Below are 18,920 nucleotides of genomic sequence, written 5' to 3' on the forward strand. Positions count from 1 at the left end.
AAGATCTGAATGGTTTCGAAATCGAAGTGTGGACACTTATTAGGTACTCCCTCCGTTCCATAATGCTTGTCGTGGTTTTAGTTCAAAATTGATTCTTGTCGTGGAACGGAGGGAGTACTTTCTAATAAGCAGGTTCTAACTTGATCTTGGAAAAATACCAGGTCTTCAAGTATTTCTTTCAATTCTTTACATGTCTTGTCTCTATTTTTATCCCGGAGAAGTGACTCTGTTTCATCTGAGGTCTAAACAGTTAAACACTGTCAGGCCATAGCACACAGCAATCCCCTACTCTGATCGTCTCTTCAGAAACTGCAGCTATTTCTTCAGTTTAAGCACCCACTGTTCAGATTTAGACAACGGAACGCAAAGTGGAATCTTGTAATCTTGGACGTCCAAGCAGCATCCAGCGGCCCAAGTTGAGTTTCCTCGATTAGAGCACTTTGGTTTGTCACCGTTCCCAGCTCTTTACCTTGACCTCTTTTGCTTCAGTTGGTAGAACCGACCTCTTTTGCTTCAGTTGGTAGAACCATTTTGACCGTAACCTGGGCTGTAAAATCATGCACGGGCAGGAGCTCAGGCAGATTTTGATCCAGACTAAACCCTACTTATAACTCAAGAACTCCCCAAAAGTAGCTCCTTCGAGCTATGTTTTTCTGAATCCTTTCTTCAGGTTCTTATGATCCTGTCAAATCAAAAAAATATAACTTTTTTGTGTAAAAAAATTAAGAAATTTTTTGAGTGCTTGCTAAGTTTCATCTTGGAATCACATCCATGGATGTCGTGGGAAAAAAACAAAATTGATGCTCAGAAGATGTTAAACTTTCGAAATCATTTTGGAGTGCTGATTTTATTTCTTTCCACGGCTTTCACAAATGTGATATGATGATGAAAATTTGTAAGCACTCGAAAGTCGAAACATTTCTTAATGTTTGCCAAAATAATCAGGTTTTTTTATTAATCTTTCTTTACTATTCATGTCAATAGCTTTTGAGCTAGAGCTCAGATTGGGATTTTCGCACAGTATTGGCTTATTCTTCTTCCACACTATGAAAGCTCCGCAACTCCGAAAATGCCAAACGGAGACCAAGCTCCATGGAGGCCTTTATTTGAAAACTTTAATATTCAAACTTTTCAGTATCAAAAAATTATGAAAATAAATACATATATACCTAGATACATAATGTACATGTGTGCAAATTTTTAGGTCGAAATACAATAAAATGTGAGCTACACAAAAAAGACAAATCTGGGTCTTTTTAGTATATGTATTGTTCATCTTTAAAGTTAATGATTTTGTTTTTTTTTGTGCAGCTCGCAATTCAACGTATTTCCTCCTAAACACACATACACTTTACATCCTTGCGTACATGTGTAATTTTTTCGGAATTTTTTAAACTGAAATTTATGAATTTTGAATTTTTTAAAATAAAGGGCTCCATGAAGCTACTATGGCACGCGTTGGGGCGTTGTAATCATTGAAGTAGCTTCGCTCTACCATCCATGATGTCGTCATGTATTTTCCTTCCGATTGATACGTGGCAGCAATGGATTGATTTTCTTTTTCGGTAGAAACTTTCAATCTATTTTTTCTCGGGAACTTTCAATCTATTTATAATCAATCGTGTTACAAAGAACATCTGAGGTAATAAAAATTACAAGCAGGTCCATGGACAACCTAGGGAGTACAAGCATTGAAGCAGCCGAAAGCGCCTCCCACCCTCCTCTCCCTCCCGGAGCGGGGCAATCCTTGATGTACTAAACACTCGAGAAGTAATCGTACTAAGCTCCCAAGGGACCAGCACACGAGAGGAGCAACCATCAGCGATAAAGATAGTCGTAGATCGGAAGGATCAAACAAGTAAACACATGAACGAAGACTGATCGAAATAGATCTGCCAAAGACCATCATTGATTGAATCCCGCGAGATCTGACGAAGACCATCATTAAGAAGGGGATCAAATGTCAGACATTATTTCTACTGAGAGACATCGCCGCCACCACACAACCCAACCAAGACGCTAAACCTAACAAGAACAAGAGCGGGCCCATTCTCTTCGGCCGGTTTCTCGAGGTCATACGCACCTCCATGGTCCAAAGGCCATCGCAGGCAGGTCAGAAAGGCGGCGACACCGACAGGAGGAGGAGAAAACCTAATTGCATGGGAGTCTTTTTCATGGGAAGAAGTACTAAACGCGTTGATCTACATCAACTCCTCTGTTTCTACAAGGAGTACTATCCAATATTATCGTCTTGGGTGCCCTCTACATGGGAAGTAATATTATCGTCTTCTCTTTTCTTTTTGTTTTTTCCTTCAAGGCAGCTTGACCAAACCCTCGACGCGGCCGCACCCAAACCCAAACCCAAACCGCCAAACCCTCTTCCCCATGTAGTACTGGTTCCACCCTTCCCCACCAAAACCCTAGACACCGCCGCACCAAGCCGCCGCCGCCGGCGCTGATGGACGAGCTCGTAGAGCATCCGCTACTCCGCCTCTCGCCGGAGCTCGTCGACGAGGTACTTCTCCGCCTTCCGCCGGAGGAGCCCGCCTGTTTCGTCCGTGCCTCCGCCGTCTGCAAGCCCTGGCGCCTCATCCTCGCCGATCCAGGCTTTCGCCGCCGCTACCGCGAGTTCCACGGAACACCTCCCGTCCTGGGTTTCTTCCAGAAGGACGTTAGCTTCTTCCCCACATCCGCCCTCCCCCCTGCCCAGCCTAACGATCCTCGCTGGGTTCCCCTGGACTGCCGCCACGGCCGCGCCCTCTTCGCCTTCGCCCCCGCCATCTTCGCCTTCGACCCCGCCTACCGGAACGTCGTGGAAGGGCAGACCGTTGGACTAATCATCTGGGACCCTCTGACGGGCCACGGGCGCCGCTTGCCCTCACCGCCGGGCGACAGTGAGCTCCAGTTCACGTTCAGTGCGGCGGTGTTCTGCGCCGCACAAGGCTGCGACCACCACGGTTGCCAAGGAGGGCATTACCGTGTGATCATCGTGACCACGAATAAGCGGCAAAACGTCACATCGGGCCGGATGTACTCGTCGGAGACTCGGGTGTGGGGCAAGCTCACCTCTATTCATCACCCCAGTGTGGAGTATACCTATACCTATAACTTGGCCGCGCCTAGCGTCATTGTGGGCGATGCACTCTACTTCAACATTGGTAGCATCTTGAAGTGCCAACTTGGTACACTCCGCTTGTCAATGTTCGAGAAGCCGATCGATGGCAATGGGCGTCTCATGACGGCGGAAGATGGCAAGCTGGGATTTGTTGCTGTGGTTGATGTCACAGATCTAACCCTATGGTCAATGCAGACTGGACCGGAGGGAGCCACGGGATGGGTAAAACTCAGGGCAATCGATCTTAAGAGGCTACTCCCTAATGGCGCCCTGCCGGTCCCAACATGTGAATTTGGGATTAGGAGGTGGGTGCGTGGAATGCTTGTCAGTGGCGTCGCAGAGGGCACCCAAGTCATTTTTGTGAAAACACAAGTTGGTTCCTATATGGTTGATCTCAAGGCAGGGCGAGCCAGGAAGGTGTCTCGCCTTGGCAGAAAAATCTTTCCCTACATGAGCTTCTACATCCCAGGTACTATTTACTTTTGTGCATACATATAAATCATGTACAATTCCTTGTTACGATCTTTCAGTGAAATGAAAAGTAACTTTAGACATGACGACATAACGTCTGAATTTACCTGTCGAGGAAAACATACATACAGTTGAGCCTGATTCGTCAATCAATTGAGTTTATGTTATGATTTTCTTGCATTTCTGCAGCAATGGAAGCAGCCTGTAGTACTGTCCAGGGGCAGTGAGCTGGGGCTTCAACTGTTTGCCAAGCTCTAGTTGCTGGAGCAAGCACTTCTGGATCAAGAGAAGGTGGTTGCAGTGATGTGGCCCAAGCGCAGCTAGCTCTGGACCTCTTGGAACTTTGTTTAGGAAGTTGCTATTCTGTAGACTGCAGTAATTATCTAGGCTGGGTTAAGGACCATTACTTAGCATGTGGTGTGGAACTTAATTTAGGAAGTTGCTTACAATACTTTTCAGTCGCTCTGTCATCTTGAGAATGATGGCATGAGCATGTCAAGGAGCTCAACAAGCTGCATACAGTACTTCTCAAGACTTGTAGGCTGAATTAATCCACAATACATATGATGAACAGACGATGCAGTTTCTGAATGCACAATACGATTGACTGGTAGTAACATCTAATTTCTCTGTTGCACTTGCACGCCTACCCGCTCACGAATTCTTCCGTTCATCGACAAGTGACTATCACATGCTGCTGGATGGATCACCGCTCATTATATATGGGGCATATGGTACTATATATCGCCGCTACCCTCGGTCACCCAAGTATATATTAATATCGAATCTAGGTTCCAACCAAAATCAAGATTTTCAGCTGGCTTCTGCATTTGGAGTTGGATAAACACTAAGCAGAATCTCCATCACAAAACTTTACTAGAAAATGCCGCATACCTTATTAGAGCACTTTGTTTTGTCAGCGTTCCACCTTCACCTCTTTTGCTTTAGTTGGTGGAACCATTTTTACCGCCAACCTAAAAAGCCAAGTAAGGGCTGGAGGTCAGGCAGATTTCGATCGCCAACCTAAAGCCTCGCCTCAAGGCGGCAAGTTGTGTGCCAAGATATATTTCAAAAATACTACTGTATGACCCAAAATTTCCCAAGAGTAGACCCTTTGTGCTGTGCTGTTGCGAATTTCTGTATCCTTTGTCAATCCATAACCCTGCTGAGCAGAGCATATGCTGCGCAGTCATTTTTGCTAAGCAGATGAAGGTAGTTTGGAATTGGAAACATGTGTTGCAGGGATTGGCACTAGTCATCGGAGCAACTGGACTGGTAGAACCTGAACCTGACATGGTGTGATGTGAATACTCCACCGGCTGACGACTCCTGTTGAACTTGTCGGTATTGCTGGAGAAATGCTTCAAGTTGAAATCAAACTCATATGTCACAGGATCAGCCTAGCGTGCCTGGTTTTGCAATGCGCATATGAGTGACTGTAAAGCTTGGAGACTGAAGAAGAGCAGCGCATCATCACCTTTTTCCTCAAGCTTCTTCCATGTCCATCTCGCCCTACTCAGCCCTCTGATCATAAAGTCAGGGCCGGAGCCGTCGATGTCACCGTCGTCGGAGAGGTTGATGGCCTCTGTCCTCCTCCCCGGCATGTATGTATTCCTCGTACAACCGGTGCTCCGGGTAGCAGCGGCGGAGCTCCGCCATGCAGGCCTCAGCGGGCTTGCTCCGCTGAGAGGCCCTCCCGATCTTCCCATTTCTCATGTGGGTGGGCGCCCGGGGCTTGACCGGCTCCAATGGCTACAAGCAAAGACAAATGGGTACAGGGAGCCATGGATTGATGGCACTATAGTGCGGGCACTTACGAGTGACGACGGCGAAGCAGTAAAGGGCGGAGGCCGTCGAGAAATATGATCACGGATTCACGGTCACAAAGGCTACGAGCAAAGACAAATGTGCGAGGTGAGCCCGTCTTGTTGGTTGGGAAAAGGAATTGGATCACCATATACTGCATAGCCATTGATAAAGCTAGCGGAATTAATGAAGTGTGTAATCGGCAATACACACATGAGCAGCCAGTTATCACATATCCTGCTGAACAGAAGGTGAATGCACAAAATGATGGACTCGTAACATCTAATATATACTCCCTCCGTCCCAAAATAAGTGTCTCAACTTTGTACTAGCTCTAGTACAAATTTATACTAAGCTCAAGACACTTATTTTAGGACGGAGGGAGTATATGCGTATAAGAATAGCCGATATACAAGTGAGATCAGCAAGCAGTTCTAAGTTCTAACACGTCCCGGCAAAAAAAAAACATGTACATAGTGTCAGCATTGGGAGCTGAATCAGCCACTGGACAAAAGAATTGACGAACTATGCAAGCTATATCTGGGTCCAAAACGAAGGAGTGCGCCTCCAAATCAAGCTCAAACAAATCCTTGTTGTTTGACTCGCCGGCAAGCCAGAGCTGCTGCTTATTACCATGCAGTTCATCGTAATCTCTAGCGTTGTAGCACTGAGGACTCCCGGACTGGCGTCATCGCCATCTCTGGTGCGCGGTGTAGCCGTGTAGGACATGAAAGGCCTGTTCAACAGTCATCCAGCTCCGTGGAGCGCACGGAGCGACCCTTCAGCCACTCCGAGAAAATAGGCTGCAGCCCGCTCCGCGCCGGCGGAGCGGAGAGCTTCCGAACAGGGTGGAAGTCGCGCAAATACTAGCCTATGCCGGTGAGTCCTTCGGAACTTCTCACATGCCTATGCCGGCGAGTCTTGCTCTCTACTCTCACCATTTATATTAGAGTATTAGACCAAAATGCTCTTGTAGCAATGATTATGCACGACGGGTTCAATGGTGTATTTTCCGAACATTTCCTCGGATGGTTTGTTTGCATTACACCTGTACGCAAAGATGTTACCTTGAAGCCCGCGTCACCTCTGTTCTTCGTCCGGATAGATAATTTGGAGGCTGATTTGGGCCTCCAGAGAGTGGAATTTATTGCCATCGTCATCATCACCATCATCATGATCTCTCTCCCTCTCTCTCTCTCTCATGTGATGTCGTGCTGTGAAGCTGCGGTCACCAGATCAATGCAGGGGATCGCCGGTTGTGAGGGCGAGGGAGGCGAGGCTACACAACAACGAGGGGAGGGGCGCAGGGCGATGGGTGTCGAGATCGGTGCATGATGGTGAACCAGGAAGAGAGTTGGGAGAGAAAGGTGGGAGGAAGAGAATTGGATTGGATGACGTTGAACAACCGGATCGGACGGCACTGACGGCGATTGCTCGAGATCTACGGTTTGACCGGTACCTAGCAGTGCCCCTAGTCTCAATGCAGCTGACTCGATGGAATCAAACATGAAGAGCTGATAAAACGATAAGATAAATGCAAATAATCGACATGTGTTTTTCTCACGAAAAATTATAAGAACGTAGAAAATCAGTTTATTTATTTAACTTTTATACAAATTTACTGTTCAAGCGAGAGACTAGCTCATATGTAAGAGAGAATATTACATGGAAACCAAATTTTAGTGAAAATCGATGAAAACCACATAAAACGATGTTCTGAAGTTAAAAAAATGACAAAAAATTACGGAATGTTAATAGTATGATATGCTATTAGCATGTAAAATTCCTGATTATGTTTTTCAAGTTCATTGTAAATGGTAATGTGTTTGAACTTGAATTTTTGCATGGCAATAGAACATCATCCTCTTAACATCTCTCTTTTTATTTTATTTTTGAACTTTCAAATATTGTTTCCACGAAGTTTTCTTTGAACGTGGTTTTAATATGATACTCTCTCCATATTTAAAGTTTCGTATCTCGGTCATCCAATGCACGTCTTGTTTTTTTTTTTCATTTTTCTTAGGCAGCTCAAGCTGGCTGAACCGGACCATGTAGCCACTGAGCACGCACACACAGGACCAAGCTCTCCACTTTTCCCCACCCGAAACCCTCGCCGCCGCCGCCGCACCATGCCGCCGCCGGTGCTGATGGACGACCTCGTTGAGGAGGTTCTCCTCCGCCTTCCGCCCGACGAGCCCGCCTGCCTCGTGCGCGCCTCCGCCGTCTGCAAGCCATGGCGCCGCATCCTCGCCGGCCAGCGCTTTCGCCGCCGCTACCGGGAGTTCCATTGGACACCTCCCGTCCTGGGACTCTTCGAAAGGAATGGGCGTTTCGTCCCCACCTCCGACCTCTTCCCTGCCAAGCACGGCCACTCCGACTGGTTTGTCACAGACTGCCGCCACGGCCGCGCCCTCGCCATCATCATCAAATCCCTCGCCGTCTTCGACCCTATAACGGGCCAGCGGCGCCGCGTGCCCTGGCCCCGTCCCGTTGACCAGTTGACCCACTTCAGTGCGGCGGTGCTCTGTGCCGCACAAGGCTGCGACCACCGCAGTTGTCAAGGAGGGCATTTCTTTGTGGCCTTTGTGACCACTAGGAAAGAAGTCTCATTGGGCTGGCTGTACTCATCGGAGACTCGCGTGTGGAGCAACCTCACCCCTGTTCATCACCCCAACGTCAAGTCTACCTCTGCCATTGCTGTGCATAGCGTCCTTTTGGGCGATGCAATCTACTTCAATGCGGATAGCATCATCGAGTGCCAACTTGGTACACGCTGTTTGTCGATGTTCGAGAAGCCAATCGATGACAGTGGGAGTCTCATGATGGCCGAAGACTGCAGGCTGGGATTCGCTGCGGTGGTGGATGACACAGATCTAACCCTGTGGTTCAGGGAGGTCGGAGCCGGACCCGAGGGAGCCATTGGATGGGAAAAACATAGGGTAATCGATCTTAAGCTGCTGCTCCCTGAAGGGGCCCTCTCGATCCCAACATTTCAAGATGGGGTTAGCGGCATCGCTGAGGGCACCCAAGTCATTTTTGTGAGCACATGTGTTGGTTCCTACATGGTCGATCTCAAGTCTCTACAAGTCAGGATGGTGTCTCGTCCTTGCAAAAGAATCTTTCCCTACATGAGCTTCTACATCCCAGGTACTATTACTTATGTGTATATGTATATGATATAACCATGCACATTCCTTTGTTACAGTCTGCCAGACGCACTTAGCATTGTTAGCAAAATGAAACACATATATGTTTCTTAGCAAGTAGTCTTACACAAGTTGATATATTATATGTGCTCAAGAAAGAGATATGTTCCTCTAGAGTACAAGTTCGTATTCTCTTAAACGTCTGGATTTACCTTGTGTGTGTATTAATGTGCCTTGTCGGTCCTTGTAATTGGCAAGTAAGCAAGATGTACATTCAGATGAACCTGATTCATCTATCGGTTGCTTTTTACATATTCTAAATTTCTTGCATTCCTGCAGCAATGGAAGCAGCTTGTACGGGACAGGGGCAATGAGCTGGTGTTTCAAGTGTTTATCAAGCTCATGGTACTGGACGAAGGGCTTTTGAATCAAGGAGGAGGTGGTTGTAGTGATGTTAGTTGTGGCACTAAGTGTGGCTCTGCGTCTGTGATATTACTTTTGGTGTTAGTATTGGGTCATGCAACTTCGGTTATGATGTTCTTGGTTGCTTCCCTGCTTGCAATTTGTAAAGACCTTTTCAGTCATTTTGTGATCTTGTGAAATATGGTGATATCAGCACGAAGCAAAGATGGTTTGCTATGAAAAAAGAACTGAATATCATCTAGAAATCGAAATGTGGGCACTTAGGTACTTTCTAATAACCAGGGTCTAACTTGATCTGGAAAAGATACCAGGTTTTCAAGGATTTCTTTCCATTCTTGACATGTCTTTTCTCTATTTTTCTTCGGGGGAGGCTGACTCAGCTTCATCTGGGTTCTAAACAGTTACACTGTCAGGCCCTAGCACACAGCAAATCCCCTGCTCCGATCCATTCATTAGCATTTTGCTAAGCAGATGAATGTCGTGTGGGGTCGATTACACGCAAGCAGATCATGTGTTGCGGGGATTGGTAGTAGTCATCGGAACATACTGGACTGGCAGAACCTGATGTGGTATGAATACTCCACCGCTGACGACAAACTGTTCACGTAGCATGGAGACATAGATAAGAGAAATGTCCCATCAGACACGAAATCGTCTCAATTAAACTAGAACATTGATGTTTCAATTCACTAAATAATTGTATTTATCGCCCTACAAAAGATGCTTCCACCACTACAAAGATGCATGTTGCGCATCCTTGAAATAAATCATTAGTGAATGTGAAAATTGTAGTTCAAAATAAGTCACACAATTTTCTTCTTTTTAACAAAGTAAAAATGCAGATGCCCACATACACATACACGCACATGTGATTTATTTTCTAAAAATGCGTTGTTGTATTGGTTTTTATTCAACTGCAATGATGCTCTCGAGGCGAAAAGTCATCCTTTAATATAGGGCATGGCTTTGGCACTACAACATACGGAAGTCTCAGTTATTGTCCAATCGGACTCAGGCGTTGGCAACACTCTACAGGGAGGGCTCATTGTATTCTGCATATGGCCATATCGTTCTGAGATCCAGTTCTCGGTGAAAAAGAGAGTTTATTTTTGTGAAGTTTAGACCTGGATAAAATAGGGTAGCAGATCAATTGGTCTTGTACGGTCATACTAAAGGTAGCAGTGCGCTATGGCTAAAAAGGACCACAATTGGTCTTGGCTCTCAACTGAAATCAGATAAATAAAAAAAGAAATCCTATTATCACGAAATAAATTTCTTTCATCCTGTTTTTTTCTTCATATTTTACTATCCGATATATCGTACCGAAGAGCCAAGGCACGACAGGTTATGGCTGTAGTTAGATGGTCATAAGGATTAAGGACAGTGGTATCCTTTTCTCAACAGATTTCAAGTCCCTGATGTTGGGAGAAAACGTTCTCATCGACTGCGAAAGTGTTTGTAGTGACTTTTTCAATCTCAAGGTGATGTGTCATGTTCGCGTCTGTACTGTGTTGAAGAAAAAGGCACACGTCTCTTTTTTTTTTTAAATGAAGGCAGCTCAAACCTCAAATCGCAAAAAGAAAGAAAAGAAAACTGGCTAAACCGAACCGTATAGTAGCCATCCAGCGAGCACGCCTGCTCCGTGGAGTCTCCACTCTTCCCCACCCAAACCCTCGCCTCCGCCGCCGGCGCCGATGGGCGAGCTCGCAGAGGATCTCTTCCTCCGCCTTTCGCCGGAGCTCGTCGAGGAGGTATTTTTCCGCCTTCCGCCGGACGAGCCCGCCTGCCTCGTACACGACTCCGCCGTCTGCAAGCCCTGGCGCCGCATCCTCGCCGATCTGGGCTTTCGCCGCCGCTATTACAAGTTCCACGGAACACCTCCCGTCCTGGGGCTCTTCCAACAGGGCGACTGGCTCTTCCGGGAGGGAGCCCGCTTCGTTCGCACCTCCGCCCTCTTCCCTGCCCAGCGCGACCGGCCCTGCTGGTTTGCCATGGACTGCCGCCACGGGCGCGCCCTCTTGGCCAGCTTGGGCACCACCTGTCACCTCATGGTCTTGGACTCTGTGACGGGACACCAGCGCCTCGTGGTCTCGCCCTGTAACCCCCCGGTCAGCTTCAGTGCGGCGGTGCTCTGCGCCGCACAAGGCTGCGACCACCATGGTTGCCAAGGAGGGCATTTCCGTCTGGCCGTCGTCACCACCTATCAGCAGCATAGGGTCACATCGGGCTGGCTGTACTCGTCGGAGACTCGCCTGTGGAGCGAGCTCACCTCTGTTCATCACCCCAATGTCAGGTGTCCCTATAACTTGGGTGCGCCTAGCGTCCTTGTGGGCGATGCACTCTACTTCAACGTTGGTGGCATCGTGGAGTGTCAACTTGGTGCACTCAGGTTGTCAATGTTGGAGAAGCCGGTCGACGGCAATGGGCGCTTGTCAATGTCTCATAACCCGATTGATGGCATTGGGACTCTCATGGTGAAGGAAGACGGGCGACTGGGGTTTGCTGCCGTGGTGGATGTCACGAATCTAACCCTATGGTTGTGCGAGACCGGACCTGTGGGAGCTATTGGATGGGCAAAACTCAGGGTAATTGATCTTAAGACGCTGCTCCCAACATGTGAATTCAGCACTAGCATTAGGAGGTCGGTCGGTACATGCATTGGCGATCACCGGCGTCGCGGAGGGCACACAAATCATTTTTGTGAGAGCACATGTTGGTTCCTATATGGTTGATCTCAAGTCAGGGCGAGTCCGGCCGGTGGATGCTTATGGCAGAAAATTCTTTCCCTACGCAAGCTTCTGCATCCCAGGTACTAGTTACTCGTGTGCATGTGTATTTATAACCTTGTACAGTACAATTCTTTGTGACAATCTTTCAGTGGCACTTAGCAACATGAATGAAAATTAATATGTTCCTTAGCAAGTAACTTTAGGCATGAGGACATATGTGCTCAAGAAAGCAAGATATTCTTCCGGAGTACAGGCTGATATTCTCTTCAACGTCTGGATTTACCTATTGAGGAAAGGAAAACATACATAGTAGAGTTGAGGCTGATTCATTAAATGAATCAATTGAGCTTATGTTATGATTTTCTTGCATTTCTGCAGCAATGGAAGCAGGCTGTACTGGCCAGGGGCAGTGAGCTGGTCTTTCAAGTGTTTATCCAGCTCTAGGTGATGGAGCACGCGCTTCTGAATCAAGAGACGGTGGTTGTAGTGATGTTAGATATGGCACAAGCGCAGCTCTGGACCTGCAGCAGGAAGCTGCTATTCTGTAGACTGTAGTAACTTTGTCTAGGCTGGGTTAAAGGACCAATACTGCTGGTCGTAGTATGTGGTGTATGGAACTTTGTTTAGGAAGTTGTGCAGGAACCTTGTATGCATGCTCATGGATGGATCGCTGTTCACTATGCATGGGGCATATGCCGCTACCCCCTCAGCCACCCAAGTCTAAATATCAAATCTGGCAGGTTCCAACCAAAGTCAAGATTTTCAGCTGGCTTCTGCATTTGGAGTTTGGACTTGGACAGATTATACATAAGCAGAATCTTCATCACAAAACTTTACTGGAAAATGCCGCGTACCCCCTTCGACGACGTTGGACCGTTGCGACGCCGCCTGGTCCTCTACCGACCTTGCTCACCACCTTGGTCATTCTGACTGTTCTATGGAATTTTTTTGGATGCTCGCTTAGAACGCTTTGGTATTCAGATAAACTGAACTGCACGCCCTGCTGTTTTATTAAAGTAAATGTCATCTATGATCCCACCCTCTGTACTCATGTACTGAGTTCTGACAAGCTCAAAGTGTGCAAAAACATTTCCTGGGATAATTCTTTTCATTAGAATGTAGGTAAAAATGTTAGCTCAAGTCAAGAAGAATTTTCACTATGAAGAATAAAAATCCATGGATTGAAAAAGTTGTTCACTATTGCAGATATCGTGGGAAATGGTGACTCATATGCCACAGGGATCAGTCTAGCGTGCCTGCTTTTGCAATGTGCATATGAGTGACCGTAAAACTTGGAGTTGAAGAATACTGCATCACCTTTTTCTTGGTTTTGCTGCGAGCCACGGGCTCCTTCCACTCCGCTCTGCTCAGCCCTTCCATCATAGTCATGCCAGAGCCGTCGATGCCACCGTGGTCGTCGTTGGATAGGACGATGACCTCTGTCCTCCCCGCCGTGCACTCCTCGTTACCGGCGTTCCGCCTCGTGGCTGCATCGTCGGCGGGGTGGACGTGGGTGATGCTGGGGGGCGCGCCAACGTGGATTGGGCGGCGCTGGCGGTGGATTGCGTGGTGGGTGGGTGGTAGGTATACCTGGCCATACCTCGGGCTTCGGGCTGGGCCTAGACAAGCCCGATGCAAAAAACCTAGGCCCGGGCCCGGTCCGACCATCGGGCCTGGTTTTTGGGCCCAAGCCCGTCAGGCCCCTTCAGGAAAATGCGAAAACGACGGGCCCGGACCCGACCCAGCCTTCGGGCTCAAACTCTAGGCCCGGGCTTTGCGGACGTCCAGACTAGAGACAAAGTGTGTGCCTGGCGGGGGGAGGGGGTCTCTGCGGACGTCTGGACCGCTGCCACTCCCGCTCCTAACTATCATGGGCCATCAAAAACCCTCCTTCCGCCCCCACGTGCATTCCTGAGCCAGCCAGGCGCCGGTTGCCCGCATCCGTGTCGTTGTAGAGCGGCCTATCTGCATTGACATCGGCCCAGAGCGGATGCGATTTCTCACTAGCGTCGGCATGAAAGCGGCGCCGGCCAAGAGCGCATCCCACGCCGCATCGCCGGTGTTCGTGTCTGTTCAATGCCGGAGAGACGTATGTTGTACGAGACAGACGGATATCTACCACGCCCGTTCGTCCTCATGCCGTCATTAAGCGGGCTCGTCGGCCAAGGAACCAACTCCGACGTCACGCATTGATGCAGACGGATGCTTGGCCTCACCGGAATCCGCTATTTAAAGGCGGCCACACCCGGCTAAACTCCACACCACAACCCATCTGCTCCACATCCTCCTCCCTTGCACCACATTCACCACGACTGCGAGCGGGAACACTCTGGGGGAGAGCCCGTCGACGGAGATGAAGCACGATATCCCGCCCTTGTGGGTACCTTGCAGAGACGCTGTGCTAAGCGGATCGAGGCCAGCTTGTCGGCTAGCTCGCTCGAGGTCTTCGATGATGACCCCACAATGAAGACGAGGTTCGACGACGACACCGGGCCTGAGTTGGCACTTGTGCTTGCCGTCATGACCATGGAGCAGGCCAACCGCGCTATGCCGCCGCCATGGCGGATGAGGAACACCCCACACCGGCTCTTATGTCGGCGTTCCAGCAGGCGCACGAGAAGCAGAGGTACCTGTTGGAAATATGCCCTAGAGGCAATAATAAAAGTATTATTATTATATTTCCTTGTTCATGATAATTGTCTTTTATTCATGCTATAACTGTATTATCCGGAAATCGTAATACACGTGTGAATACATAGACCACAATATGTCCCTAGTGAGCCTCTAGTTGACTAGCTCGTTGTGATCAACAGATAGTCATGGTTTCCTGGCTATGGACATTGGATGTCGTTGATAACGGGATCACATCATTAGGAGAATGATGTGATGGACAAGACCCAATCCTAAGACTAGCACAAAAGATCGTGTAGTTCATTTGCTAGAGCTTTGCGAATGTCAAGTATCTCTTCCTTTGACCATGAGATCGTATAACTCCTGGATACCGTAGGAGTGCTTTGGGTGTATCAAACGTCACAACGTAACTGGGTGACTATAAAGGTGCACTACAGGTATCTCCGAAAGTATCTATTGTTTTATGCGGATCGAGACTGGGATTTGTCACTCCGTGTAAACGGAGAGGTATCTCTGGGCCCACTCGGTAGGACATCATCATATGCGCAATGTGACCAAGGAGTTGATCACGGGATGATGTGTTACGGAACGAGTAAAGTGACTTGCTGGTAACGAGATTGAACAAGGTATTGGATACCGACGATCGAATCTCGGGCAAGTAACATACCGATAGACAAAGGGAATTGTATACGGGATCGATTGAGTCCTTGACATCGTGGTTCATCCGATGAGATCATCGTGGAACATGTGGGAGCCATCATGGGTATCCAGATCCCGCTGTTGGTTATTGACCGGAGATCGTCTCGGTCATGTCTGCATGTCTCCCGAACCCGTAGGGTCTACACACTTAAGGTTCGATGACGCTAGGGTTATAAAGGAAGCTTGTATGTGGTAACCGAATGTTGTTCGAAGTCCCGGATGAGATCCCGGACGTCACGAGGAGTTCCGGAATGGTCCGGAGGTAAAGATTTATATATAGGAAGTCCTGTTTCGGCAATCGGGACAAGTTTCGGGGTCATCGGTATTGTACCGGGACCACCGGAAGGGTCCCGGGGGCCCACCGGGTGGGGCCACCTGCCCCGGGGGGCCACATGGGCTGTAGGGGGTGCGCCTTGGCCTACATGGGCCAAGGGCACCAGCCCCAAGAGGCCCATGCGCAAGGAAACTTGGAGAGGGAAGAGTCCTAAAGGGGGAAGGCACCTCCGAGGTGCCTTGGGGAGGATGGACTCCTCCCCATCCTTAGCCGCACCCCTTCCTTGGAGGAGGGGGCAAGGCTGCGCCCTCCCCCTCTCCCTTGGCCCTATATATAGTGGGGAAAAGGAGGAGCAATCATACCTAAGGCCTTTGGTTGCCTCCCTCTCCCTCCCGTGACACATCTCCTCTCCCGTAGGTGCTCGGTGAAGCCCTGCAGGATTGCCACGCTCCTCCATCACCACCACGCCGTTGTGCTGGTGTTGGATGGAGTCTTCCTCAACCTCTCCCTCTCTCCTTGCTGGATCAAGGCGTGGGAGACGTCACCGGGCTGTACGTGTGTTGAACGCGGAGGTGCCGTCCGTTCGGCACTTGATCATCGGTGATCTGAATCACGACGAGTACGACTCCATCAACCCCGTTCACTTGAACGCTTCCGCTTAGCGATCTACAAGGGTATGTAGATGCACTCCCCTTTCTACTCGTTGCTGGTCTCTCCATAGATAGATCTTGGTGATTCGTAGGAAAATTTTTGAATTTCTGCTACGTTCCCCAACAGTACCACCATCTTCCCCTCGGGCAGCACGAACTGGCGGAGGGCCAAATCTACGGTGAGCGTGCAAGTGAGGAGGTCGTGGCCGCCATGGCCGCGGCAAACCCGAACTTCGTTGCGGAGCAACGGGCGCTCTACGCGGCCGCGCGTTCTTAACGCGCCACTCTTAACGCAGTGCCGGCACAGCCAAATGCGGCCGCGGCCGCACGAGCGCTGGCAGCGAAAGCGGACGAGGACATGAATGCCGCCAGCTACGCCTCCTACGCACCCCCGTCCAACTTTCTGGGGCGCGTGTGGCAGGTGGACAGTGCCAGACCGTCCACGTCCATCATCGACCTCAAGTCCACTGGTAACGGCGACGGATTGGTCGCGGACTCCTTCGAGGATGAGTAACGCATGGGAGGCAACAAGGCATTGTGTTCCATGTGGGCCGATCGATATCCCATGTTCTACTCTTCCTCGCCGGAATGTGCACCTCCACTTCACAAGTCATGAAGCCCTCCGCCGTCATGGAGACGAAAGAAGGAGGACATGATCGCTGATGCCGAATACGAAGGAAATGGACGACAGGCATCGCTATAGGATAGGTTTAGGGTTGGGCCGTTTCTTTTCTTCTAAATGTTCGAAATATAATGAAAATGTTTGAAATGTACTCCCTCCATCCCAAAATAGATGACTTAACTTTGTACTCCCTCCGTCTCATAATGTAAGACGTTTTTTAACACTCGGAGGGATTAATGAATTTCGTCTGGTTTATGTGACATTCGTCGTGTTTGCACGAATTTTGTTCGGTTGATGTGAAAATCTATTGTGTTTGCACGAATTTCGCCTGGTTAGTTAAAATCCAGCTTGAAATGTATGGTTGGACCAAATTTGCGGGTTAGCGTGAAATGCACTTAGTGAATGTGAAAACTGTAAAAAGAAAAAAGAAAAAAAATGAAGGGTGAAAACTGTAGCTCCGGAGAGGCCGCGGTCCACTCGTTTCCCGACCCAAACCCTCGCCTCCGCCGCACCATGCCGCCGGCGGCGGCGCTGATGAGCGACCTCGTAGAGGATCTGTTCCTCCGCCTTTCGCCGGAGCTCGTCGAGGAGGTGTTTTTCCGCCTCCCGCCGGACGAGCCCGCCTGTCTCGTCCGTGCCTCCGCCGTCTGCAAGCCCTGGCGCCGCATCCTCGCCGATTCGGGCTTTCTCCGCCGCTACCGCAAGTTCCACGGAACGCCTCCCGTCCTGGGGCTCTTCCAACGGGGCGACTGGCTCTTCCAAAAGGGATCCCGCTTCGTTCCCACCTCCGCCCTCTTCCCTGCCCAGCCTGACCATCCCGATTGCTTTGCCATGGACTGCCGCCACGGCCGCGCCCTCTTCGCCCGCATCTGGGACACCTCCGTCCTCATGGTCTTGGACCCTGTGACGGGCCACCAGCGCCTCGTGACCTCCCCCTATACTCACCCGGTCAGCTTCAGTGCGGCGGTGTTCTGCGCCGGCGCCGCACAAGGCTGCGACCACCATGGTTGCCAAGCAGGGCACTTCCGTCTGGCCGTCGTGACCACCAATGATGTCCAAGAGGTCACATCGGGCTGGCTCTACTCGTCGGAGACTCGCGTGTGGAGCCAGCTCACCTCTCTTCATCACCCCAATGTCAGATTTATCAATTCAGCTGCGCCTAGCGTCCTTGTGGGTGATGCACTCTACTTCAACTTGGGCGGCATCATCGAGTGCCAACTTGGTACAGTCTGCTTGTCAATGTTGGAGAAGCCAATCGATGGCAATGGGACTCTCATGGCGACGCAAGACGGTCTGCTGGGATTCGCTGCCGTGGTGGATGCCGCAAATCTAACCCTTTGGTCGAGGGAGGCCGGACCCAAGGGAGCCATGGGATGGGCAAAACTCAGGATAATTGATCTTGAGGCGCTGCTCCCTGTTGGTGCCATGTCCCTAACATTGGAATTCAGGAGGCGGGTACATGCATTGGTGACCAGTGGCATCGCGGAGGGCACCCAAATCATTTTTGTGATAACTCGTGATGGTTCTTATATGGTTGATCTCGAGTCAGGGCGAGTCAGGCCCGTGTCTTGTCTTTGCAGAAAAATCTTTCCCTACATGAGCTTCTACATCCCAGGTACTATTAACTATGTGCATAGTATATAGTCATGTACAGCTCCTTGTTACAATCTTTCAGTGGCACTTGGCAACATGAAATGAAAATATGTTTCTTAGCAAGTAACTTTACACATGAGGACATATGTGCTCAAGAAAGAGGGATGTTCCTCTGGACTGGAGTACATGTCCATATTCATTCTCTTAAATGTCTGGATGACTTGTCGGTCCTTGTGATCGGCGGGTAAGGAAAATGTACATTCAGTTGAGCCTGGTTCATCAATCATTTGATTTGATGTTGTAATTCTCTTGCATTTATGCAGCAATGGAAGCAGCTTGTGCTGGCCAGGAGCAGTGAGCTGGTGTTTCCAGTGTTTGTCAAGCTCAAGTTAATAGAGCAAGCTCTTGTGGATCAATGGGGAGGTGGTAGTGGTAGTAGTGATGTTAGATATGGCACAAGTGCAGCTCTGGACCTGTAACTTTGTTAGGCTGGGTTAAGGACCAATACTGCTGTTGTTAGTACTATGTGGTGTATGGAAATTTGTTTAGGAATTTGTGCAGGAACTTTGTTGAACAAGTTGCTGCTCCTTTGCTTGCAATAACTTTCAGTCGTTAATAATTTTCAGGAAATGTACTTTCTGAATGCACAAAATGATTGACTGGTACTTCACAAGCTGTTCTTCCGGTAATATTTTTTAGCTCGCCTACCCGCTGACGACTCCGTAAGACTTTAATGTCTTCCGTTAATCGACAATTGACCC

The 18,920-nt window shown here is 49.2% G+C and overlaps 3 protein-coding genes across 3 annotated transcripts; all 3 read left to right on the plus strand.

The window, feature by feature from the left end:
* Positions 1-7,499: 7,499 nt before the first annotated feature.
* On the plus strand, positions 7,500-9,148 carry LOC119312314. Its single transcript, XM_037588040.1, has 2 exons — positions 7,500-8,539; positions 8,878-9,148. Exons 1-2 carry the CDS (start codon positions 7,522-7,524, stop codon positions 8,910-8,912), a joined length of 1,053 nt encoding a protein of 350 aa, XP_037443937.1. The 5' UTR covers positions 7,500-7,521; the 3' UTR covers positions 8,913-9,148.
* Positions 9,149-10,655: 1,507 nt separating this feature from the next.
* Positions 10,656-12,422, plus strand: LOC119310381. Its single transcript, XM_037586150.1, has 2 exons — positions 10,656-11,770; positions 12,069-12,422. The coding sequence occupies exon 1, from the start codon at positions 10,656-10,658 to the stop codon at positions 11,691-11,693; it is 1,038 nt and encodes a 345-aa protein (XP_037442047.1). The 3' UTR covers positions 11,694-11,770; positions 12,069-12,422.
* A 4,524-nt stretch (positions 12,423-16,946) lies between these two features.
* On the plus strand, positions 16,947-18,778 carry LOC119312317. Its single transcript, XM_037588042.1, has 2 exons — positions 16,947-18,181; positions 18,483-18,778. Exons 1-2 carry the CDS (start codon positions 17,002-17,004, stop codon positions 18,515-18,517), a joined length of 1,215 nt encoding a protein of 404 aa, XP_037443939.1. The 5' UTR covers positions 16,947-17,001; the 3' UTR covers positions 18,518-18,778.
* Positions 18,779-18,920: the final 142 nt, after the last annotated feature.

Source organism: Triticum dicoccoides, chromosome 5B (genome assembly GCF_002162155.2).
Source record: "Triticum dicoccoides isolate Atlit2015 ecotype Zavitan chromosome 5B, WEW_v2.0, whole genome shotgun sequence".
NCBI classification, from domain to species: domain Eukaryota; kingdom Viridiplantae; phylum Streptophyta; class Magnoliopsida; order Poales; family Poaceae; genus Triticum; species Triticum dicoccoides.

What these genes read in the sequence shown, in the direction of transcription:
- LOC119310381 (XM_037586150.1), top strand. Translation starts at nt 10,656, where the DNA reads ATGGGCGAGCTCGCAGAGGATCTCTTCCTCCGCCTTTCGCCGGAGCTC.
- LOC119312317 (XM_037588042.1), top strand. Translation starts at nt 17,002, where the DNA reads ATGAAGGGTGAAAACTGTAGCTCCGGAGAGGCCGCGGTCCACTCGTTT. An exon ending in CATGAGCTTCTACATCCCAG is followed by an intron (nt 18,182 to 18,482) that starts GTACTATTAACT and finishes GCATTTATGCAG; the next exon opens with CAATGGAAGCAGCTTGTGCT.
- LOC119312314 (XM_037588040.1), top strand. Translation starts at nt 7,522, where the DNA reads ATGCCGCCGCCGGTGCTGATGGACGACCTCGTTGAGGAGGTTCTCCTC. An exon ending in CATGAGCTTCTACATCCCAG is followed by an intron (nt 8,540 to 8,877) that starts GTACTATTACTT and finishes GCATTCCTGCAG; the next exon opens with CAATGGAAGCAGCTTGTACG.